The sequence below is a fragment of the Amblyomma mixtum genome, chromosome 8, assembly GCF_055824585.1.
Source record: "Amblyomma mixtum isolate Tamu chromosome 8, ASM5582458v1, whole genome shotgun sequence".
Classification (NCBI taxonomy): domain Eukaryota; kingdom Metazoa; phylum Arthropoda; class Arachnida; order Ixodida; family Ixodidae; genus Amblyomma; species Amblyomma mixtum.
Window position 1 is genome coordinate 88,703,711 of NC_143019.1, and position 24,656 is coordinate 88,728,366.

At 45.7% G+C, this 24,656-nt stretch overlaps 2 protein-coding genes across 3 annotated transcripts in view; one reads left to right on the plus strand and one right to left on the minus strand.

The window, feature by feature from the left end:
- Window positions 1-24,656, minus strand: part of LOC149333416 (uncharacterized) — a 185,846-nt gene that overhangs the window by 112,680 nt on the left and 48,510 nt on the right. The gene's annotated exons all lie outside the window — the stretch shown is intronic.
- LOC149333418 (uncharacterized) overlaps window positions 1-24,656 on the plus strand; it is a 50,402-nt gene that overhangs the window by 11,148 nt on the left and 14,598 nt on the right. The window contains exons 3-6 of the mRNA XM_089555802.1: window positions 1,661-1,872; window positions 8,940-9,116; window positions 12,756-12,915; window positions 13,415-13,513. Of these exons, the coding sequence (XP_089411928.1) occupies window positions 1,661-1,872; window positions 8,940-9,116; window positions 12,756-12,915; window positions 13,415-13,513 (648 nt within the window). The remainder of the gene's footprint in view (window positions 1-1,660; window positions 1,873-8,939; window positions 9,117-12,755; window positions 12,916-13,414; window positions 13,514-24,656) is intronic.

Here is a 24,656-nt window from a genome sequence, read left to right on the forward strand (position 1 = left end):
TAGGACATCAATCATATTGATTCCTTTTTACCTTTATTATTACGAATCCTCAATATTGCTGGCTTTTTTGGTTTATCAATGCTTTTATGTAGTTTTTAAAGCTATTTGGTTGTGTCTGTTGAGGTGCGTTTATTTGAACTTTCTCTTTGCATTCCATCAGTCGGATGGGCTCTGAATTTCTTTCAGTGTGTGTGGTTTGATTGCATTTGTTCTTTGTGTTTGTATGATGTTTCCTGCCTTAAATTCATTTTCATTTCTCAGCATTCAAGTTTCTCCCGTTAATTAGGTACGCTACACTATTTTTATTTTTTATCCTCTTCCTTTATATATGAATGTAATCCGTTGTTGCTTGTTGTCAGTCACCGACACCAGAACGTCCTTCTGTATATTGCCTATTGTGGCCACCTATGACTAAAAGCTTACTTCTCCTGTCTAAGCGATCTTCATGACTGTAGGTGTGTCTATATTCGAAACGAACAGAATATTCAAAGCTTCAAACTGTGCAAATTTCCTCGGTTCGAACTATTCCGTGCCGTTTGTGGCACAGTAGAAGGAAATTTTCAACGCACACTTTCAAATCATATAGCAATTCCAAATATAATCATTTTTTCCAGGACATGCACATAGTTGAAATGACTTCGTTTAGTGCGCCTGTTTTTATAGTTAAAAATTTATCAGCTTTTGCTCAAACACATTTCATGTTCTTAGTGACAGACTTGGTAAAGCAAGGGATGCGTTACCAAGTCCCTTTTGACTTGTTTATGACAGCCGCAATATATGTTGCTTGAATGCCTTCTTTATTGACTCTTGGTTGTACAGGAGGCGTAGCGCATCACCATAGCTGCATCCAGAAATATCCAGAAATAGCAAAACGAGTCAGCTAGCAAGGTGCAAACCATCGCTCCCTCTGCAAGGAATACCAAGAGCCAAGTTGTTTTAACATTTGCTGAAAAATCTCCAGTGGTTTCACCTTTTAGACAGAACTGGCAGTTCCATGCTTGCAACTAATACTGTAACCAAAATTACGGTGGCATCCTAAGATTGCATGTCGAATATTCTCGGAAAATGTTTTCATGATTGTATTGCGACGTTGAAGCTGCCATAAAAAACGAATATGGAACGCTTATGACGATAGGAGAAACGTTAACAGGAAAACAAAGACTTTCGTCCGGTGATCTGTGGTTGTATTGAATGTTATAGTGAGACCTTACGTTATACGAAAAAATTACGTTCATAAATGGTTCCCGGCTGTTGTGTATGAAGGGTATCGAAATGCAGCTCTCACCGGACGTACAGAAAAGAGTTTTATATTTGAACAGAAATCTACATCGCATGTCATTACTGTCAGGGGCGCTTTACATATATACACTTTCAGTTCATATGAAAACAGTAGATGTCTCATCAAGTATCCACACCGAAATACTGGGCACTAAGAAAATAGGGTACACACATGGAAATGAAGACTCAACACACAAACACAGAATCGTCGAGTCACTGTAGCAGTTAGCGAGACACCTGCGCTTTTTGGAAATGATGAAAAAGCCCTGCATACATCTCAACTACGACTTATTCCTATATCGGCATCTGTAGTGTCCACACTAAAGACAGGATCTACATGGCCGTCGTGTATAAATCACGGCTTCGCTTGTTTTTATACCAGTATCTACGTTGCCGTCGTCCCTGGGACCTCAGACCACTCCACGCAATATGACGACCACCCCTTCGAGTTCTTCAACTGCATCTGTTCCCCCTGGCGCTCGGATCGCCGCAGAGTTGATCAACGCGGCGCTCAATTGGAGCTATGACCCTTGCAACGACTTCTACAACTTTGTCTGCAGTACATTCAGTGGGGGTTCCGACGGGTTGAATCAGGTGAGTGATTGTTGCGTAGCATCATCTCAAAGATGCACGACGCGTGCAACTCAGTTCGTTCCTATTGGACGAATATAATGAGAGCTGATTGTATATTAACGGCACTTGCCGAGCCTAACGATCTGCTAGCCGTCCTGGTTATCATGCTTGGTTCAGCGACTTAGCCGGAAGAGACGCGGTGCCAGGTTCGATCCTTGGACAAGGGCGAATTTTTTTTGAGCGGCGAAGTTTCTGTTAAAGCTGCATAGTTTTGCTTTGCAGTCGTCGGGCTACCCTTGGCTGCACGATAATAACTTCACCCTTTCTTATTTATTTATTTATTCAAGGTACCTACAGCGCCTTGAGAGGCATTATTGTAAGGGGGGGGGGGGGGGGAGTCAGTACATTAACAGTAAAATTCAGTACAGGAAAATAGAACAAAACAGAAAAAAAGTTACAGAAAAATGTTAAGAACTTCCAATAAAGACAACATAAAGTAAACATGAGGAAAAAGCTTACTAAAGTTACATTCCGTTCCTTGTCCTTAATGGGACAATACTCCACTTGGCCTAGCTAAACGTACCCACGACTATAACAAATGCGGAATGACCTATGCGAGTGAAATGAAGCGAGTTCTTTTGAATGTCGAATTTTTAAGCTCCGGTGTAAAAAATAAATTGTCAATACTAACATTGTAGCACGATATAAAGAACAGCGACCCGAAATGTTTTCTCCATGGTACTATTTACGTACAGTAGATTTTCTACCGGCCCTAAGAGCTTCAATGGGACAACGTTGTGGTTTTCAGCGTCCGATGAAGCTTCTCAAAGAACAAAATCCGCTGTTCTCTAGAGCACTCCCCCCGACAGGACATTGTGCCTGCACTGGGCGAGAGATATGCATCAGCAGCTTTATATGGTAAATTTATTTTAAGAACTGTCAATAAAGCTGCAAAAATGGCACCTCGGTCGAGACATTCAAGCCAGCTGTTTTTCACGGCGATCTATAACTTTTGAATTGACAGTTTGTTCCTGAACCCAATATTTAAATATTTGACAATTAGTAATCGCCAAATACCTTTGGACAGCGAAACATACTGCAGCCTAGTTCATGCTGCCCTCTATAGTCCTCAGTGTGATACATTTTGTTAGAACACCACGTCCTTTTTTAAAAGCGTAGAACGCCTGGACGCTGTAATGCTTCGTATACAGCCGTGCTAATATTTGTGCCCTACTCATACTGTCTTTGCTGAAATAAATCAGGCCAATAAGTTTGCAACCCTGTCCCACATTAGAGCTTTTAGGGCACCCCTAAAGAAGCAAAGCTTACTAAGGTTAGTACAACGGTTTTGCTTAGTGTACACTGATTTAGAGTGCAAGAGATGCCATAATCGGTCATCTACGTGGCAAAGATACAAACTCTGTCCCCTCATTACCTATAGCATAGACGTTGGATACATTGAAATATGCCACTGGCATATTTGCTATCATAACAAAGTCTTGACATCGAGCATACTTTGTGCTGGTGCCGTCTACTTCTTTTCAGCTGCACTACAATACACGTCGAGCTATAAAAGTTATGCTATCGGGTATCCCCGTTCCTCCAAGTGGTCAGACTGCCACGGAGAAGGCAGCCGGGCTGTACCGGGCATGCGTTCGCCTCGGATCCAGCCCAAACAACACCGAGGTAAGGTTCCCTGTCTAGATCCGCAGTCCCTCCCAACGAACCTTCTCTGTTCAGCGAAATGGCGTCCTAAGCCAATACTGTATAGAAAAAAAAAAAACATCGCGCGATTCTCAACGCGTGCTTATGCTCGGACGGCTAATGATTCGGAACGAAAGATTATTCTTTCTTAATAACAGAACTCGCTTTAACACGTTTTGGCGGGCTAGTTGGTTAAGCATCTTGAATAAACAGCGCGAACGAAGACGAGCACAAAATACAAGAAAATGGACGACACAGCGCTGACTAACATCTGAGGGTTTATTGCTGATCACACAAGTATAAATACATAGATGTCGGCAGAGAGGGAAAGGTATACAAAGTGCAAAACAAACAAAAAACCATAAATGTGACAACAGCAACAGAAGCGCGCTTCTGTTGCTGTTGTCACATTTATGGTTTTTTTTGTTTGTTTTGCACTTTGTATACCTTTCCCTCTCTGCCGACATCTATGTATTTATACTTGTGTGATCAGCAATAAACCCTCAGATGTTAGTCAGCGCTGTGTCGTCCATTTTCTTGTATTTTGTGCTCGTCTTCGTTCGCGCTGTTTATTCAAGGACTCGCTTCTTCATACGTAAAAAAATGTATTCATGCGCAAGCGTTGCAAACATACAGCGGTAGTATGAGAGAAAACGACGGTTGTGGTGCTTGGCTAAAACCCGTTTACTCTGGCCTCCCTACATTGGCAAAGGCCTTAGCCGGTTCCCTGCCGCTGCCACCAGTGTACATGAGAATCGCGCTCGTGTGAAAGGGCGAAGCGAAGCACAATTTTCAGATTGCGTATGGAGTGCAGGTATTTCGTCATCACTGTCATTTTTTATATTATTCAACACAAATGGTAGATAGCCGGAGCTTTACATATAAGCCATCGAGACAATGAGCTTTTACCTAATTTTGATTTATATATAAGCAGTACGTGAAAATGGAGTTTCACTAAGCCATTACTTCTTCTACAAATTCCTGAGGCCGAAGAAAAGAACTGTACACAATTCCGACAGATATGTTTGGAGCCGAGTTTTCGGCAGTAAGCGGCATAAGAGGGATCTTCGTGTCATTTAGCGGGCATCGTGACTGGTTCCCTGTTGGCAAATTATCAGGAGACAGTGTGGCAAGAGATCTTTATGCACATTCGTTGAAATCGTTATAAAAAGCCGTATAGTTGGAAAAAACACATTACTGGGGAAGTTGGCGCACACCTTGTACTAGACCAGGGGTTCTCAAACTTTTTTGCTTGGAGGAACCCCAAAAGCCTTCAATAAGTTCCAGGCAACCCCCTCCTCCCCCCCCCCCTCTACCCCCCCCCCCCCCCCCCCCGCTTTCACTTACCAGCAAAGTTGTCGAGTGCATTTTTGCAAAGAGAGAGTTGCAAAAGTTAAATGTTTATTGCACAGATTAATACAAATACTAATGTGACGGGTGGTACTGCTTCCCTTTTAAGAGCAATTCAAAGCGCGGCTCAGTAGCACTCAGAGCCAGTCTCATATCAGCTGCCGGGTGAGGGACGGTGAGGGTTCTCGCGGAACACAAGAAGACAGCCCGCGGAACCCCTGTGTTCCGCGGAACCCAGTTTGAGAACCCCTGTACTAGACGAAGCGCTGTAAAACAGAACACCCAGATCAAAGAACGACTGAAAGCGCATGTTCCTGAACATGTTGCGCAGCAAGTTGGTCCATCACTTGTAATAAATGGAGCAAAAGAAAAGAGAGCACACAAAAGAAGGACCGAGAGTTGCACTCTCATTTCTAAACACATTGCTGGACAAAGTGGTGCATAGCTTGTAATGCATGTGACGCAACAAAAGGCAGTATACAGAATAAGGAGTGCCGGGAAGCACATGTCCTGTCATTCCCGAACATACTACAGAACAAAATGGTGCATAGCTTGTAATAGCTGAAGCTCAAAAAAGGAGAGCACAGAGAGCAAGGAACGACGGGAAGCACATGTCCTGTCATTTCTGAACACGTCGCTCGTCAAGTTGCTTCAGCACTTGTAATAGATGCAGTGCAACAAAGGACAACACTGGTACGAAGAAACAACGAGGAGCGCATGTTCCGGTCACTGTTTTTCAGGTTTACAACAAGGTTTGGTATCGGTCAAGGTTTTAAAGATCGGGGGCCTGCCTAGCGCTTTCCGTGCCCAAAGGATCATTGTGCACGAAATGTACAGGTATCCCAGCAATTTTCTGTAAGCGTAAGCACGGCGGCTTTTTCTCGCGGGCGTCAATGAGAAAATGTTCCGCGTTCGTATGCTCAAGCTTTACCAAACCCATAACAATTAATGTGCGCGGGAATGTTATTGTCACAACGTTTTCATTGGTCACACATAATTGCGTTTTTGAAAAAGACTTGGGACAACACAGGGACGACACAAACTCTGGTGCGCAAACTGTCAACTGACGCTTTATTGCCATGAGCACAAATATATAAGCTTCACATGTCATAACAGAAATCACCAAAAAACGCAGTTAAGCAGCAGTGTTGCAATCATGTCAACAAGCATCAAAAAAGATTTTGTCCCAGCTGATTGGATTATAATCGTTAATAATGATACAAGAGTTGCATTTTCTGTTTTGAAAGCAAAACCGAAGGGTCACTTACACAAGTCCCTTTTCCAGATTCCAAACAGGAAATGCTTGCTTTCCAAACAGGAAATGCAACTCTTGGATCAGTATTAACGATTATAATCCAATCAGCTGGACAAAATCAAAACTGAAGTACTGAAGTCAGATTTTACATGGGTAATGGAGATAAAGAATGCCGATGAAGGGTACGAGAGGTTTATGAACCAATTCCTGGAAATTTACAAGCGACATTTTCCAATAAAAACTTTTAAGCTAGGTAAAAAAATCCGAAAGCCTTGGATAACTCCCACCCTGCGCCGAAAGATCAACGAAAAAAATAGGCTTTACCACCAGTTTATCAAAACAAAAGATCCTGATACCTTAAAGAAATTTAAGACGTACCGAAATAAGTTAAACAAGGAGGTTAAAATAAGCAGATCTAGTTACATTCACTCTGAATTCCAGAGTTGCCTAAAGAAAAGTGACCTCGTATGGAAAAAGTTTAACACTATTTTCAAACGCACGAAACTGTCACCTAGGATCGAGAAGTTGTCAATAAATGACTGTGAAGTGTCTGGTTGCGCCCTAGCAGAATCTTTCAATGAGCATTTACTTCATTATTCTGATCATGGTATACTTGAAGATATTTACAATTTTATGCCAGTTAGAAATAATTCCTCTGCTTTCCTAAGCCCTGTAACAGAAGATCAAGTTACATCAGTTTTTTCTTCTCTAAATAATAGTTCAAGCTGCGATGCTGAAGGAGTTCAGACACGTCCGGTGAAATATGTGTTGGATGTCTTATGTCCATATTTAACTCATATTTTTAACCTTTGCTTGACAAGTGCATGTTTTCCAAAACGAATGCAAATCGCCAAAGTAACTATGCTCTTTAAAAAGGGTGATCCCAATGATATGAATAATTACCGACCCATATCCGTCTTACCCATATTTTCGAAAGGCTTGGAGAAGCTTATCCATAATCAGCTCTGCTCGTTCTTTGATGTACACAAACTAATTTCAGATGCTCAATATGGATTTAGGAAGAATAAATCGACCGAATTAGCTTTGCTGGAACAGAAAGAGTTTATTTTGTCTGAATTTGAAAAAAAGAACTTTATACTTGGTGTTTATGTCGACTTTTCTAAAGCATTCGATTGTATTCATCACTTAACTTTGCTGAAGAAACTGGAAATCTATGGAATCCGAGGACATTTTCTCGAACTTATTAAATCATATCTCAGTCCGGCAGCAGTTCGTCCAAATTGAACAGTATCGTTCTGAATTAAAATCCATAATCAAAGGTGTTCCTCAGGGCAGCATTCTTGGTCCGCTTCTTTTTAACATTTACATCAATGATCTCACTAACCTCTCTACTGAGCCTAAGTATGTTTTATATGCCGACGACGCTAGCATATTTCTTTCCGCTCCAGATTGCCACATCTTACACAGGGACGCGAACTCTCTCCTTACCAAGCTTAAAACGTGGTCAATAGCGAACCATTTAAGCATAAATGTTAATAAGACGAAAGCTGTAATATTTAGACCTAAATCTAGGCAGTTAAATTTTCATGTAAGCTTAATTTATAGTGGAGCACCAATAGAAATCACAAATAATATCAAAATTCTGGGTGTTACATTTTCTCAGAGTATGCTATGGGATGGTCACATTGATGCTGTTTTAACCAAGTTATCTCGAGCAGTTGGCATTATTTCCCGTTACAGAGCTTTTCTTCCGTATCAAGTAAAGATTTTGCTTTATAATTCCCTGTTTTACTCTCATCTTAATTACTGTTTTTTAATCTGGGGCACAACCACGTATACAAATTTGCAAAAGATCTTCATACTTCAAAAAAAACTTATCAGAATACTTTTCAATCAATCATACAACAGTCACTCGCAAGGTCTTTTCCAAAAAGCAAACATAATACCAGTATTCAATCTATACAATTATAAGCTAACACTTGCATTCCAGCGCGAATTAAAAAGTCATCTTGAATCTTTGCATGAGTTGTCTTTACTGGAAAAAAGAACTGTTTGTTACCCTACACGTCATAAAGAGGAGTGGATTGTACCAACTCCTAGAACCAACTATGCAATGGAAAAATTATCCTTCACCCTTCCAACACTATTAAATAACTATAAAAAATCCGGGACTGACCTGTTTAATATATCTAAACGCGAATTACGACAGCTTCACTGCATACACTCCTAAAAATTGTACCTGTGTTCCTATGATATGTATATTTAATCTTTTGTTTATTGTACCTCTTTGTGCCCTCTGAATTTATTGCATTGTTGTTGTTTTTCTTCTTTTTTCTTTCTACTGTATTTTATTTTGGCTCTGCTAAATCGCGAAGAGTTTAGATGTGTATATTTATGTTGTTCCATGCCTTGCTGCTGTTGCCCTGTACAGGGGGGCTGTGGGCCTTTGTCAAGCTGCCGTTTACGAGCAGCTTTTACCCACAACCTCCTCCATCATACCGATGGAAATAAAGATTATTATTATTATTATTATTATTAAAATTGTTTTTGATGCTTGTTGACATGATTGCAAAACTGCTGCTTAACTGCGTTTCTTGCTGACTTCTGTTATGATCTGTGAAGCTTATATATATATGTGCTCATCGCAATAAAACTTCAGTTGACAGTTTGCGCACGAAAGTTTGTGTCGTCCCTGTGTTGTCCCAAGTCTTTTTCAAAAGCGCAATTATGTATGACCATGTTCACTACCAACTAGCCCAATTTGAAACCCTTTTAACTTTTTCCTGTATGGGTGCTTTTCATGTCATTTCATTCGCAGGTAAAGTTGTTAAAGCCCTTGCTCTCCCGTCTCGGCCTCGACCTCTCCAACATGACTGACGGACCCAGTTTCGACATCCCAGACCGCATCGCTCAGCTGAGTTTCGTATACGGCTTCCCTACCTTCGTGAGGTTCGGCTTGTACAGGAGTATCCCTTACTCCCGACATCGTTTAGAGGTACGAGGTGTCTTGCCATGCTGCTATACTAAGAAAAAAAATGGCGGTGGATTTGCATAATTATGTCAAATGCGAATTAGGGCGCTAGCACCTCGATATTGAATTCCATTTCTGTGTTCGGATCTACTATTGAAAGAATGAAGTTGTTCGAATAGCGATAACGTCATTATCCCCCCTGCCCTAATTATGTCATCAGTCATGCTCTACTTTACATTAATTGATCCCTTGGAGTCCTCATACTACTGTTCGCTTAGTGGTAAAGCGGTTAAGTGATCCGCCTCTACCCTACGATGGCACGTGCTTTCATCAGTGGGGCTTGCGAGACCAAGGCTGCTCTTCCCTAGCGACCGCCACTTATGGTGTGTGTGCGTGTGTGTGTGCGTGTGTGCTTGTGTGTGTGTGTGCGTGTGTGCGTGTGTGCGTGCGTGTGTGTGTGCGTGTGCGTGTGGGCTTGCATGTGTGTGTGTGTTTGTGTGTGTGCGTGCTTGTATGTGTGTGTGTGTGTGTGTGTGCGCGCGCGCGCGTGCGCGTGTGTGCTTGTGTGCGTGTGTGCGTGTGTGCGTGTGTGCGTGTGCGTGCGTGTGTGTGTGCGAGTGCGTGTGGGCTTGCATGTGTGTGTGTGTGTTTGTGTGTGTGTGTGCGTGCTTGTGTGTGTGCGTGTGTGCGTGCGTGTGCGTGCGTGCGTGCGTGTGTGTTTAGGTGTGTGTGTGTGTGCGTGCGTGTGTGTGCGTGCGTGTGCGTGCGTGCGTGTGTGTGTGTGTTTAGGCGTGTGTGTGTGTGTGTACGTGCGTGTGTATGTGTGTGTGTGTGTGTGTTTAGGTGTGTGTACGTGTGTGTGTGCGCGTGCGTGCGCGTCCGTGCGTGTGTGTGGTGTGTGTGTGTGTGTGCGTGTGTGTGTGTGTGTGTGTGTGTGTGTGTGTGTGTGTGTGTGTGTGTGTGTGTGTGTGTGTGTGTGTGTGTGTGTGTGTGTGTGTGTGTGTGTGTATGTGCGCGCACGCAAGAAACTACCACTAGCAGTGCTATCGCACTAAAAAGGAGCAAGTGAAAATGAGAATTTGAGTGTCGTGTTTTTTAGAATGATTTTGTCTGGAGCCAACTATTTTCCAGATATATCACATGAAACTCCATTAATGGAATGGTTCCAGAAATCTAGGAATTGATGTATCTCAGCAAAGCCTCTCACTAAATGCAATCGAGCTAAGGCATCCACTTCTGTTTATATGTTTGAGAATAGGCTGCAATGGTATGTTTCGGTTTAACCGCAAAAAAGGGGAGGCTCGCCGGTATTTGAAACTAACGTATGCCAACCAGAGGTGCCCTTCCCATTTTCGCACATCTGTTACGAAACAGCCCGCTTCCAACAAGAAGTGCTTCACAAAAACGAGTGACACTTCGGCTCAATGCGAACACTTCTACTAAATCCTTCGAAAACACTACGATTGCCCCAAAGCGCTCCCCTAAATACTTCATACCGCAGGGCTATTATGGTGTAAACGCTCAACGCGAGCGTAAGAGCGGCCATATTGGTCTTTTAATATCATCAATTATGCAACGTAAGTCCACTGGTCTCGGTCCAAGAAGACCAAAGGTAAATCATAAAGTATGTGGTTATGAATTTGCTTACGAATGAAGACTTTGTCAAGCGTACACCTTGCTACTGGATTTTATTACCATTATTTTAAGCTGTGCAATCTCTTCCAAGGCAAGAATCTGTGAATTTGTTGCTTGTTTGGCCGCTGCATTTCGCATATGCCCACAAATAACCCGCCCCGCCCAAAGTACTGCCCATAAGTGTATTTAAAAACAAATTCAGTTGTTCTAGAGGTAGCCAAGAATCTTTATTATGTCATTGTCATTAGGATAAAAATAAAACGGTAGTAATGTCCTAGCTTGTATAGCTTGCGTATTGCAGTTTGCAGCTCGATTCCTGCTCGGATGCAGTATTTATTGTTTTATATTTCGTAGTGGAAGAAGTATATCCACTAGTGCAGAACTGTCTACACTGCACACTGACCGAAATGAGTGCGACAGCAAACAGAGGATTGAAATGTGGGACAGCCGGCCACTATTTCGGAAGGTGTTCCTAGTACTCCATTAATTTGGAACGCTGAAGGCCGAGCTCAATAACAATTGGATAGTTCCGGTTCGTAGCGCTTCGTGCAAACTGTCTTTCATTGAAAACGTGCCATTGTTGCTGTATTTATTTATTTTAATTTATTTATTCAATAAACCCCTAAAGGCCCTCAATCGAGGGTATTACATACGGGGGAGCAATGACACACAACGCAAAATAAGAATGAGCAAGCACCAAGGTGCAATACATAAATACAGAAAGCACATGTAGAAAACAAAACAAGAAACAAACTGGCAAATGCTGGCAACTGGCAACAAACTGCTGACAGTGCGCTGCTCACTTGATTTTATGATCCTTTGATCTCAGGCCGTCATTTTAAGCTGTTTTTTTTTTAATTGACGCAGGTTACCCACATAGCGACTGGGTAATAACGTGCTCGGGCTAGCGTGGGTAACAGTATATGCCACTTATACGTTATCGATTACGACTGTGTTGTAGTTATTTTTTGCTCTGTTTATAATATTGTAACGTGGAGGCCACCCAAGAATGAGGTGTGATCAACGATGGATAAGAGATGATTTAATGGCCGCTGGCCTAGCGCGAGCGCTCCGTCCCGCGCCACTGCCAGCTTCGTCTTCTTCGTAACAATATAATGCGATCTAAAGTACTTTGTGCTTTGTCCAAAAGCACCTTACATATCTTACCTATAGCAATCATGTGTATTTTGTTTATTTTCTCAATGCAAATGTGTATATCTTCGAACAGTTAGCGCCCTATGCACTTTGAGCATGGCTGTGTTTCACCTACGTACCGAGATGTCTTTCCGTTCATGCACGGGGCTTTAAAAGGCTGTATATCATTAGTAGCGTTAGGACTGCCCTGAAGTTGATTATAATTTTGAGTAGTTTTGTGCAAACAGTTCTCTCACTTTTGCCAGTTTGTTGAGGGCCTTAGCTTTGCTGCAAATGTCACTTCTTATATGTCTAATGCCCTCAGTGAGCGCCAAATCTATGCTCACGCTGAATCTGAATATTCTGACGCGTTTCCCGTTCTAAGGACAGTAAAGCACCGCTCCTAACGTTAAACACTGCGGAAAAAAGCAAAGAAATTGGACCGGGAACCGAGGTGAAAGTTGGCAGGGAATGTTTTTACTCAATCTAACTCGTTAAACTAGGATGTGGTAGCGAGGTCGCATATTACTTTAATACACAGTATGCCTAAATTTATACTTGAGATGCGCTTTCTAAGAAGTTATGTAATTGGCTCCCAGAATGGCTCTCATGAGCCGACAGCACCAGTCCAGTAGGAGTCGCGGAGCTGTAAACAACAGAGAAAAAAGCATGTTATTTATTCATTTTACAACCGCTGCTTATGCTTGCCAAAAACAGATGCGGCAGAAAGGTTCGCGATGCACTTACGCATTCGAGGCTGCAAACAGATTTTGAATTTATGAATCCTGCAACTGACTGCACATCACGAATTTCGCTCTATGGACAACCATTCATGTGTGAATGGAGGCAAATCTCAACACGGGCATGTCTATTGGGGGCTCCGCACTGTCGCAGATGCGAATCCACAGCGAAGACGAGGTGTGGATGAAGGAACAGCACGGCAACTACAACCGATCCGAGTTGGTTCAACTCTACGTACGCTATCTGCAGCTTTACAACTCTAGCATGGACTCCACCGCGCTTGCTGAGCGCATCGTTAATGCTGAGCTTGCCGGTAGGTACAGCTGTCGTACAATGCAATCTGGAGAAACATACTGAAACAGTTAGTTTCAATCAATGCGTTCGCCCTATGAACAGTAACCAAACACAAGATTGTTGCAATAATACTTGCCAACTGAGTTAAGAACAGTCAGCAGACTTGTCATCCATTAGCAAGAAAAGAAATTCTTTCCTCTGCGGGGGTGGTAGCTATCAGTAGCGAAGCAAGAATTGTACATTTAACTGCTGGTCACTTTGAGTGGTGGATCGTAAAAGTAGAAACAAAAAGGAAGTTCCAGTTGCGCGCAAGCGCCCGCCGTCTCTTGTCTTCCTGCGTCCTTGTTTGTTAATCACTTAAGAATTTAAGCAGGTATAAAGTTGTAGAGTCTGGTCCGTTGCCAATTCTCGCTGCTACCAGGTCTACATATGACAAAAGCTCCTGCAGCGCTGGTACGGTGGCGTTTTTGATGAAAACATGACGGTCTTTGCACACGGTGCGCCTTTTCTCTCTTCAGTGATGCAATTCATTGAACACCTCCGGAAAACGCCGTTCAGAGTGCAATATACAACTGTTGGCAAGCTTGGACGCCTCACGAAAGGTTACGCTTCAGAAGGTTCGTTGCCATCCTATATACATCCTCTTTTACTAATATTTCGAATGGGTTCAGACGCTTCCTCTATACAGGCGGGTACTCCGGCTCGGAAGGCGCACGTCTACCGAGCCGGAGTACCCGGGTTCGAACCCGACCGCGGCGGCCGCGTTTCGATGGAGGCCAAACGCAAGAGGCACCCGTGTGCTGTGCGATGTCAGCGCACGTTAAAGATCCCCAGGTGGTCGAAAATATTCCGGAGACCTCCACTGCGGCACCTCTTTCTCTCTCTCTTCTTTCACTCCTACCTTTCTTCCTTCTCTTACGGCGCGGTTCAGGTGTCCGCCGAGATATGTGAGACAGATACTGCTCCATTTCCTTTCCTCAAAAACCAATTTACCAATTTATTTTATTTATTTGTTTGTTTGTTTGTTTGTTTGTTTGTTTGTTTGTTTGTTTGTTTGTTTGTTTGTTTATGGAGTTTAACGTCCCAAAGCAACTAAGGCTATGAGAGACGCCGTAGTGGAGGGCTCCGGAAATTTCGACCACCTGGGGTTCTTTAAAGGGGTAGCGACATCAAATTCCAAGGTTGTACTAAACACTGCCATACGTTTCCTTTGTATGTGAGTACCATAAGAGCGAAGTATTAAATTTAAGGGAGGTCTAGAACATATTTTAATTTCATTTTAAAGTTTGTGAAAATGCTCACTCTTGAAGTCTGAGCCATTGCTAGTGCATCAATGTGACGTAGGAACAGAGAAAAAAAAACAAGCAAGTATTTCCTACGTCATTGCACAGTTTTCTGACGTACGGGACCAGTATTGCGGTTTCGCGGCCTAGCAACCTTGGTTACGAGTGCTCACGAGTCTTTTTTTTTCTGCACGCTCGCGAGTGCGATGGTGCTTTACGCCCGGCGTTGCCGCAGGCGATGTCGTTGCCGAAAGATCCACTTTTGCAGAGGCATATTGCCCGTGCTCTAATGTAGGAAGCATTCTCTAGTATCATGGATGTTATGTATTTTCTTGTGCTAACGTGAAGTACGCCGAGCATGCCGGCCGGCGGCCAGCCTGGATCCCGTCTGCCGGCGTCATAAAAAGGAGCTAAAGTGTGTTCTTGACGTAAATAATAAACCCTGGGATAAGAAATGTGAAAAATGTGTCATTTTTGAGGATCGCTGACGAATACTGAGCTGCTGGCAAAGGTAACGACTGTGATATGAGCAAACTTTTTGCCACAACCGCCTCGCAGCTGCCGCTGGTAGTGCACTGCACGGGCTCGGGCCGGCCCAAAAGCCCGAGTCCGGCCCGGCCCGCGGACCGGGCCGGGCCGGGACATGATCTGTTTTGCCGGGCCTGGGCCGGGCCCGGGCCTGAAGTTGCGGGCCCGGGCCGGGCTCGGGCTTAAAGCTGCGTACCCGAGTCAGGCTTGGGTCCGTACAGAAGCGGCTGGTGTCCGACTATTCATTCACTATTGCAGAGTGAAGTACACAACTGCGGCATTGTAGCAGCGACACGGATGAGCTGTGGGTTATAGTATGCGCGGAGAAAAAAACTGAGCTTTATTCATTGACTTATATATTTCCTTATTTCCATGCCATGGTGGCTTAGTGGTCAAGGCGCTTGATTACTGAGCCGGGGAACCAAGGTTTGCTCCTAGCCTCGGCGGGCCGCATTTCTGTTTCGGCGGCAAGCATGACAGCCATGTACTTTGCAGTATCAGTGCTCGTTGAAGAAACCCGGGTGGTCGAAATGATCTGGAGCCCTCTGCTTCGGTGTCTCTCACAGCCTGACTCCCCTTGGAACATAGCTTTTATTTTATAGCTATATTTTTCTCATGTCGAAAAATTTCCAAACTAAAGCGCGTTGGGTTTTCTTTTTGATCGGCTCACTGGAACGTCTCGTAAATGAAATAGCCACAAAAGCTCGCGAAAGTTTGTAAAGCTCATTTCATAACCACATCTATCCCTCCTCGCTTCTTCAGCCTGGCTGTCATGACAAGTGTTGATCTGTAAGTTATCACGTGGTTCGCGTTATCTTCTGCTCCACCAGTAAGAGTAAAATTCAACCGGTCTTAATTGGCCATTGATCGTCATCCCAAAACATACCAGGGGCGCTATGCTGGAAGGCCCGAGTTTGCTGAAACTCGGAATCTTCCCGAGCTCTGGCAACGCCCTCAGATGAGTGAACTAATGGTAGCAAGACAAAATCCCACCCTCGTCACGCCTCCAACTTCATTGGGTTATCTGGATACATTCCGTGCTTTATCATCACACCGGTGCCACCTCATGGGCTTCTTGGGCGGTCAACGAAGAACGGGTCACGTGAGCCAACCGCCGGTGCACTTTTCATTTGTGTGTCGCTCCACCAAGTGCACTGTGTGTGCAATTAGACAAACGAGGTTTGTTGAATTTTATAATGCACTAAGTACACCTTTATAAGCATTTTACAGTGCGCAAGATTTGGATTTAAAGCGCTTTAGAGTCATTCATGCATTATTAAATTCTGCTTTGTACCGCGAGGGAACGCTAGCAACGCTACGGTCCCGTCATCAGCTGACTGCCCATGACGACGAGGTACATGTGCAACGCTGTGAAGGCTACGGAAGTCCGCAAAAAAAAAATAAAGAGAGGTGTACCACTCTGCGCTGTTCTGTGGCCGTGTGGTCTAACGCGTCGCTCCGGAGAGTCGACAGGCAATGAATGGGAGTGCGTGGGTTCAAATCCCGCATGGTGAAACTTTTTTTTGTCTCAATATACTGTAGCGCAGCAAAAGACGAGGACACAAGATACGAGAAACGAACAGCACGAGCGCTGTTTTTTTGTCGTAGATTTTTTTTTTCATCGCAAGTTGAATTTCGCGTGACTTGAATGAGAAAATTCGTTTGGTTCAGAATCGCTTCAATATTATGCCCTGTTCTGAAATGAACTGCATGCATCTGTTCATTTGATGCATACCGCTTAATTTGAGCTGTCCGAAATTCGTTGTCAATGAGCTCGCACCGGCTTTTTGTCAACAATGGCGGTTTTCTTCCCGATTCTGCTGCATTGTGACTATACTTTTTAGATGCAAGCGAGAGGTTTGTGCGAAAGATGACATTCATTCGTCGGGTTTTAATTAATTAACACAGTGGTGAGTGCTCTGCAGTGGGCCGATTAACAAGTGGCCGTCTGCAACTTTCGATTTCGCAGTTGCCGAGGAGCCCACTTTTTTGCGGGCCTCTCTTAAAGTACCTGGCTTGTTATGAATTGTTCTGTGCAACCGGTTAGCAGCTGATCCAGTCTTCGCCAAAAGAGTCTGGGACCGACTTTGGCTCTGTGCTGTAGAGTAGCCCAAAGGACTTGGCGAGAACAATTATTTTTTACTGATCGCAAAGTTCAGAAACAAGATGTCTGTTAATTTAGAACGCTGGTTTATCATGCAGGAGCGCAGAAAACATGTTCTAGACTTCTGAATCGCCTATTTTCTCTTTATATGTGTCACATTTTTGTGCATAACTGCCATTCTTTTGTTTTTGTTAAGATATCTTTCGTTCTTAAGCAAAGCGCGTTTTCCTTTGTCATTGAAGAGAGCTCTATAACTTGGCTATTATATGCGGCAAAATAGCAGTATATTTAAACTGACTGGTCGAATTATTTTTACACACACCACCTCGATATGGCCTGTTTTCCCATGTTAAGTGTTAAATTTTGAACCTAGTGTTGATTCACACAGTGACAGAAAATAGTAATGCCTCAAGAGTCAGCTTGGCTCGATTTCCCTGCTCTCCTAGAAGAGCAGAAGCTGCTCAGGCAGGATTTTCATGCAGCCAGGTAAAAAGAGTTCCAAGCTGTGGGGGCGTAAAGTAAGAATGCAGAAAAAGTTGTACAACGCTAGGAAAAAATATTTCGAAAGAGCAAACAATAAATAAGGCAGGACAATAAATAATGCTGACCCCGCAGTGTTTGGGAGAAATGGATTATTCTGGAAACAGCCAGTGGCATGGATCACAGTGCATACAAATTAAAGGACACGTGCAGGGGATGTACACCAACACACAATCAGTCAAGTGCTCCAAAATTGAAAAAAGAAATGTGGAGCCATCGAACAACACTGTTTGATAAAACGAAAACCTGACCAATGTACTAACAAAGACATGACTCAAAACAAATTCACACTCAACTGAGCAAGAGCCAGCTTGAAATCATTCACACCTCCGAAAAATTAAGGACAAAGCATGCAATACTGGCTACCTCAACATTGGCATTGCATAACATGTCAAAACGACCAGAGATTGACAGTAATGCAAGACAACACGAAACCAGGAATTCCTTTTAAGGACATGAAGATTAGACACCCATACATACCATTCCCAACCCTCACACGCAAAATGAGGACAATGCCTAGGGGTTTGTGAATGTTCCAACTTTTTGGACAGCATAATTGAATAAATTTTTGTTCAGTTAGTCGAACGAATCAAACAGTATCTGTTCAAAATTATTTTAAATGAATCCAATTTTCTCGCAAATTTTCAGATACTTTTTGAATAATTGACACAACGCTTGATTAAGCTCCACTGTATTTTTCTGCAATTAATCTTCCAAAAACTGCACACATTGACGACGTGTATCAGTATATGCACTCTAATTGGAAAAAGTACTATTTGCACTCCCTTACAAATTCAACTTCTATACAGACACTATTAACAAGACCACCTCACCACCTACACTACAAGTTACTGCCCGATACAATTTGATGCAATGAATTGCAATGATGCAATGATTTGATGGAAATGTTAAAATTTTTGATGGAAATGTTACAATTTCCTCAGTAGACTGATCAACGTACACACACCCACATGCACAAATATTTCACATTTCCGCCCACACACGCACAAAGGTGATCACAGCAAGCCGATGAGTCCTCTCTCTTTCCTCGGTAGCATGTGTATTACACATCAATTCGAAGTTCCTCGATGCCAATCAGATCTTCATCACTGGAATCAGTGCTCGACTCATCAAAGGAGGAGTTCCACGAGTCAGAAATGCTGAAAACAACCGGTTCAATTTCAGCGTCAACAATCATATCGCGTTGCCATGCTTGGGCCTCAACTTGCTCCACATGAACACAACAGTTTTGCCAGTTTTCCTGGCTTACAGACGCCAGTGCTTCCGGCAGGAGCTTTTCCACTTCAGCCAAAGTGAAACATTTATTGCGACTATAAATATTGCATAAGAATGCAATCTGCCAAGTGACACAAATGCTACCGTTTATAAACCCATTAAAATGCATGCATGAAATAGCTGGAAAAATCTATGCACTTATTACATGCACAAACATGAGTTAAAACAAAAAATTATCTACAATGTGTGTAAAACTGCTCAGTTACTGATGAACGAAAGCGGTTTTTGAGGTTAATGCCCCCAAAGTAACTCAAGCGATGAGGCATGCCATGGTGAAGGGCTGCCAATAACTTCGACCATATGGGGTTCCTTAACATCCACTCACACTGCACAGCACACGGACCACTATCACTAATAAATGGGAGAACATTCCATTAACCATGACATGCATGAAAGCAAAAACAGAGCATTCTTACAACCATTGTGTTCAATGCATAATGTGCCTTCCTCGTGAAATAGTTGGCCTTCACCATGTCAGGGCTGGACTTTAAAGGGGCCTTTACGCCAATGTAGGTCCCATCGACGCATCCCACCACGTCTGTGATGCCGCCGCGCAGAAGGAAACGCTCCTTAACATACGCACGCTCGGCCGCAGTCGTGGGGAAAGCGAGCCACCGCTTCTGCAGAGCCGCGTCGATAAGCGCGTCGGAGACGTCCCTCACACAGCGGCTCACAGTGCTTTGGTGGCGTCTAATAAAGCGGTCTGCGCCGACGCTCCCCTGGAAGCTCCCGGTCGCGAAGAGCCGGAGGGCGCAGAGGACTTGCTCTTCGACCGAAAGCGAATGAGGCCCGGTACGCACTCTCCGCAGGCGTGGGTCGTCGCCTAACTCTTTACACAACCATCGTACCGATGTTTTAGAGAGGCGAAAATGTCGCTGGAATTCGTCGTCGGCCATGTCAGTAAAGGGGTCCAGCCGGCCGTACTGACATTTGCCGTCAGAGGAAGCGATGACCCAGGCTGCTGCTGCTGCTGCCATGACAGTCCCGAGATGAATTCGGGGCACTTCACCGTTCACGAGTTTAGCTCCGAGTTCACCTGTCAATCAAAGCCATCGGTCACGCCCCCGGCGTGCCGTACATAAATTAAAGGCGTACGCGCTATGGGTGGGCCACTCCCAAAATCCCTGCCGGCTCAGGTATGCTGCGCGGCTGTGCTGATTGCTGACAGACATCGACGATGTTGACCATCGAAATATGACAGGCAAAACGGACGTCATCGCTGATTAATCTAAGCACCTCTGCGAAGGACACGCAACGTGGCGACAGCCGCCGATTTCTGCGCTCGCATACCAAGATTGCACAACACTATAGCCTGTTGAAACCACGTAAGACACAGCACAACGCTGACGGCGCGTCACACCTGCTTGCAAGGCGTCAAACACGGAGCACGACGACGAAACGGTGCTTGGAGCACGTCCTACTCCAACAACATCGCATCACAGGTGTTTGCTTGGCCGTCCTTTCATCGGTGATAAAGCTCAGCATCAATGTGTCAAACACATCCGGGATCGACAAATGGTCGCTGCTACAGACCCAGTGCGATAAAGAGTTTGTAATTTCCAGCACTCAAGCACTGCGTACTTCACAACCGTAACACCTTTCTCTGTTATAACTCCGATTCCATTATTACCAACAGGATCCCTCATCTGCCCGAACGATATTATTGCGATGTCACTGCGGTATACAACGGCGACCGACGTTAGTGACAAAACCAGTCCGCAAAACCTTGAAGTGCGCGACGTAAACAATACTACGCAGATACGCGCGCCACCACCTTCACAGCTTTTAGTCAGCGTCTGATGACATAGGATGAGTTGTGTCGCTGGGTAGCACGCTCTTCGCATCCGCAGTGCACTAAAGAGGCGTCACACACAACAGGCATACGTAATGAATCATTGAATACAGCCAAACAGCAATTTTTTTCTCACACCGCATTACAGACGCTCGCACGGCCAATTTCTACCGCTGAGATTCGCCAAGAGCGTACTAAAAGCAATGGTTGGCCATAGAGGGGTGCGGCAGCGGCCGTAGCAGCAGCGGAGAACTCCACCCGTGGTCACTGCAGAGAGCAACAGTAACGCGGGGGTGCAGTGCAGTTCCCTTTCTTGCCTTTGTGTATTATGCAAGCCAGAAGACGCATGACTGTTATATTTTGATATACGACACAATAAAATATATTATCGCAATGGCCGAAAAATAAGACAGATTCAGCGTGTAGTAGTTGCCCAGTCTTTCCAGTCGAAGGCAGCGCTACTGGCGGCGTGTCAGCGCAGGAGCTCTCGTTTTCGGCACGATGGGCTGCCGCTCTAGTTCGTATGCAAGCCACGCGGCAAGCAATGGCCTCACTATCGCCACTAGCGGCAGAAAGTGTCAAATCTTTGTTAATTTCCTAAAGCTATGCTTTTCAACAACGTTTTATTGGATTCAGATTTTAAAATACATTTGGAAATGAACAAAATGTTCATAATATTATCTGTTGCCTTTTAACGTATTCGAGAGAAGAGAAAGGGTTGGTACAAGAGTGCAACTAGTGCGCACTGTTCGTCTTCGGAAATGGAGAGACAGATAGAGCCTGAAAGAGAAGACACGCCTTTGGCGCGCCCGAAAAGGCGTGTCAAACAGCTAGCGGCGAGTGTGCAGATAGATAGCAGAAAAGTCACGATTTCACGATTGCTGATATGGCGCTGATAACTTCAGGTAGCGCTGCGGCCTGGTATTGCGCAGTGTGTTATGTTTGAAGTGTGAAACAGGCGCGCAGGGTGCGCTTGTATCGCCTTTACGTGGCTTTATCTCTACATTTTATTGTCCGCTGCCTGCGCACGTTCCGCGCTATCTTCGTTCACTGACTGCCGTCATCGCAAACTCGGATGAAACTCGGGCGAGCGCCAAACTCGGGCCTTCCGGCATAGCGCCCCAGCACACTATTAGAAATGCAGTCGGGAAGAGCATGTTAGTTTAGGATGCTTATAGTCTTCAAACACATACCGTGAAATACCCAAGCCTTTTAGCTTTTCGTTTCTGCTGAAAGGCGACCAGTTCGGCTATGAGTTGAACCTGTGAGATCGCGTTCACTAAAAAAAAATGTCATCCCACTGCTTGCTAGGCAGCTTTAATGTTTATACTTCGTGGGCGCCAAAATATAACTGATTAAAGTCATGTGGGAATGAAAAGTAGTCCATTACGCGCGCATGCAGCCCCTTTTATTTGGCTCTCGGAACTTCCGAGTTTATCTTTGCGCACCTATACGAGATCACTGTCCAAAAGATGGGCCTGGCGAGCACAACTCTTAATCACTTCGTTCTGGGTTAAAAAGAACCAACCTTCTGTAAGCCAAACTGTGGTTTCAGAACCTTTGTCGGCCAGTTTCTTATCCGTCTTGTAGCAGTCTACTTGCTCAGAGTGAGCAGTATACCTCAAGTGATACTGTGAAACGGGCCGGGCCGGGCCCGGGCTGGGCTTCACTCCGGGATTCACGGGCCGGGCCGGGCTCGCTAGAGCGATAATTTAGCGGGCCTGGGCCGGGCCCGGGCTTGAAGCCGCGGGCCTGGGCCGGGCTCGGGCTTCAGGTCTCGGGCCCGGGCCGGGCTTGGACCTCAGATTTAGGCCCGTGCAGTGCTCTAGCCGCTGGCCCGACGTTGCGGTCCGGCTCGCCTGGCGCCCGCTCGCTTCGCTGCTGAAGACGTCGTGGAGATTTACCATACTATTATTTTATTGTGAGATGATGCTGTTGACAGTAAAGCGATGTGTAGAGTAGGCCTTTTATTATAGCGCAGGCGACTTCCGAAGCGCCGGCCGCTGCGACTTCGATGCGGAAGAGGCTATAGGGCTAGCGACGACCACGGCAACCAGGCAGCAGAAGAGCTCGTCGCCCGGAGCGCCCGCGAGCAATGCCGTTGCCGAAAGCTCGAAACATAAGCAGGCATGCTTTGTCGCTGCTCGAGCAGTCTTTCTGAGGGACTGCTGTACGGCGGCGAAGTGCGACACCGGTTGCGGGCGGAGCTTGGGTAGAGCGGCGCAGCGATGCTCACCGCTCCGTGTCCCTGCTTGCAGTGGGGCGGCAGTTCGCAAGCGATGATCAGTGCGGCGCGTCGGCCAAGTGGCCATATGGCTTGATGAATGTTGCTGCGCGTGCATTATTTGTCTAAATAATGATTGCACTTCGCGCTCTGAGCTCGCTACTTGTTTTTGGTCGACGAATGTTTTCGCTCGGCCACCGATATGCCCAAGGCACGTCGGCCAACGGGTCTCGTTTTTGTCGGCGGCGTTGTCACACTAGGACGACGCTCGGTCGTTGGGGCGTCGTCGTCGTCGTCGGTGCAGTGTGACTGGCTAGTCGGGGAACGACCAGGTTGGCCGACGCGACCGTCGGCGTCGCTGTCGCGTCGACCTCGGGGTTCCGTCGGCCTAGTGTGAACGCGCCTGAACTGCGCGCTGGTCCCAGGCTGCCCTAGTCGTCGCTAGGCCTAGGTGGTCTCGCTTCCGCAGTTGACGGCGCTTTGGAAGTCGACTGTGCTATAATAAAAGGCCTACTCTTCACATCGCTTTAGTGCGAACTCGTCCCATAATAGAAGATAAGTTCGATTTCAACGACGCCTTCATCAACGGAGCTAGCAGACGATCAGCGCGCACGAAGAAGCAGCGTCGAGCTGTTGGGATGGGACAACGTCGGCGTGAGGTCGGCGCTGTTGTCGGCAGAGTGTGACACACGGGTCGGCCGACGGCTGCTATCTCGGTGACGCGACGGCGATGCGCTCGTCAGGCGACGACCGGTGCTCGGTCGGCGTCTACGCAGTGTGACAGACGCGCCGACGGCACGAAAATCTTTGCCGCCGACCATCGCCAGACTGAAATCGGCCGATCGTCGGCGTAGTGTGAACGCGCCTTTACCATTTGACGTTGCCTACACGCTCGGTGTTCGCTGGCACAATGAGCTGCGTCGGGCCTGACGCCTGCCTCCTCATCGGAATCGCTGGCCAGCGGATCAAAAATGAAGTGGTTGTCGGGGTTCGAACCGCGGCGTCTTCTTCCTCGTCTGCGTCATCCCGCGATTCCTCATAATCGGTGTCTTCGCCGAAATAAAACTCTTCTTTCCGACTCGGAGCTGTTCGACTTGCCCTCCGCCCGGCTCTCCGTGTTTACGCGCACCACGTGCGTGTCAAGCAGACGACATGACTACACGACGTCACGGCTTTCCGGACCCACGTGACAACGCATTGTCTGGTTTTTGACGTCATGAAAGAGCCTGGCAAAACCTGGCAACTACGAACCGAAACCGAAACTGCTGGGTACAAATAATACGATTATTAATTATATAATGCGAGTTCATGCTTCTGAAATGGTGTTCCATGCTCACTGAATCGCTACGCATTATTTACAACCCAGAGATACAACACAAAAATTTGGTGTCTCTACCCCTTTAACGCGCACTGACATCGCACAGTACACGGGCCTCTAGAATTTGTCCTCCAAAGAAATTCAACCGCCGCGGCCGGGATCGAACCCGCATCTTTCGGGTCAGCAGCCAGGCACCATAACCACTGAGCCACCGCGGCGACCAATTTATTTTATTATGCGAAGCATACTACTTTAGCTACCACTTCAGCCCTTCACCGTGGTTATGCGCCTCCAAATCACGTTATACATGACGTCACACCACGTGACACGATGACGTCACGGCAGTAGAGAAACGGGGGCCCACCGTGCGCCGTCGCTGTGGTTGTGCGCCTCTAAATCACGTGATACATGACGTCACACCACATGACACGATGACGTTACGACAGTGGAGAAAATGGCGTCACACCACGTGACACGATGACGACACGACAGTGGAGAAACGGGGGCCCACCTCGCGCCGTCGCTGTGGTTGTGCGCCTCCAAATCACGTGATACATGACGTCACACCACGTGACACGATGACGTCACGACAGTGGAGAAACGGGGGCCCACCTCGCGCCGTAGCTATGATTGTGCGCCGCCAAATTACGCGACACGATGATGCTTCGCATTCTC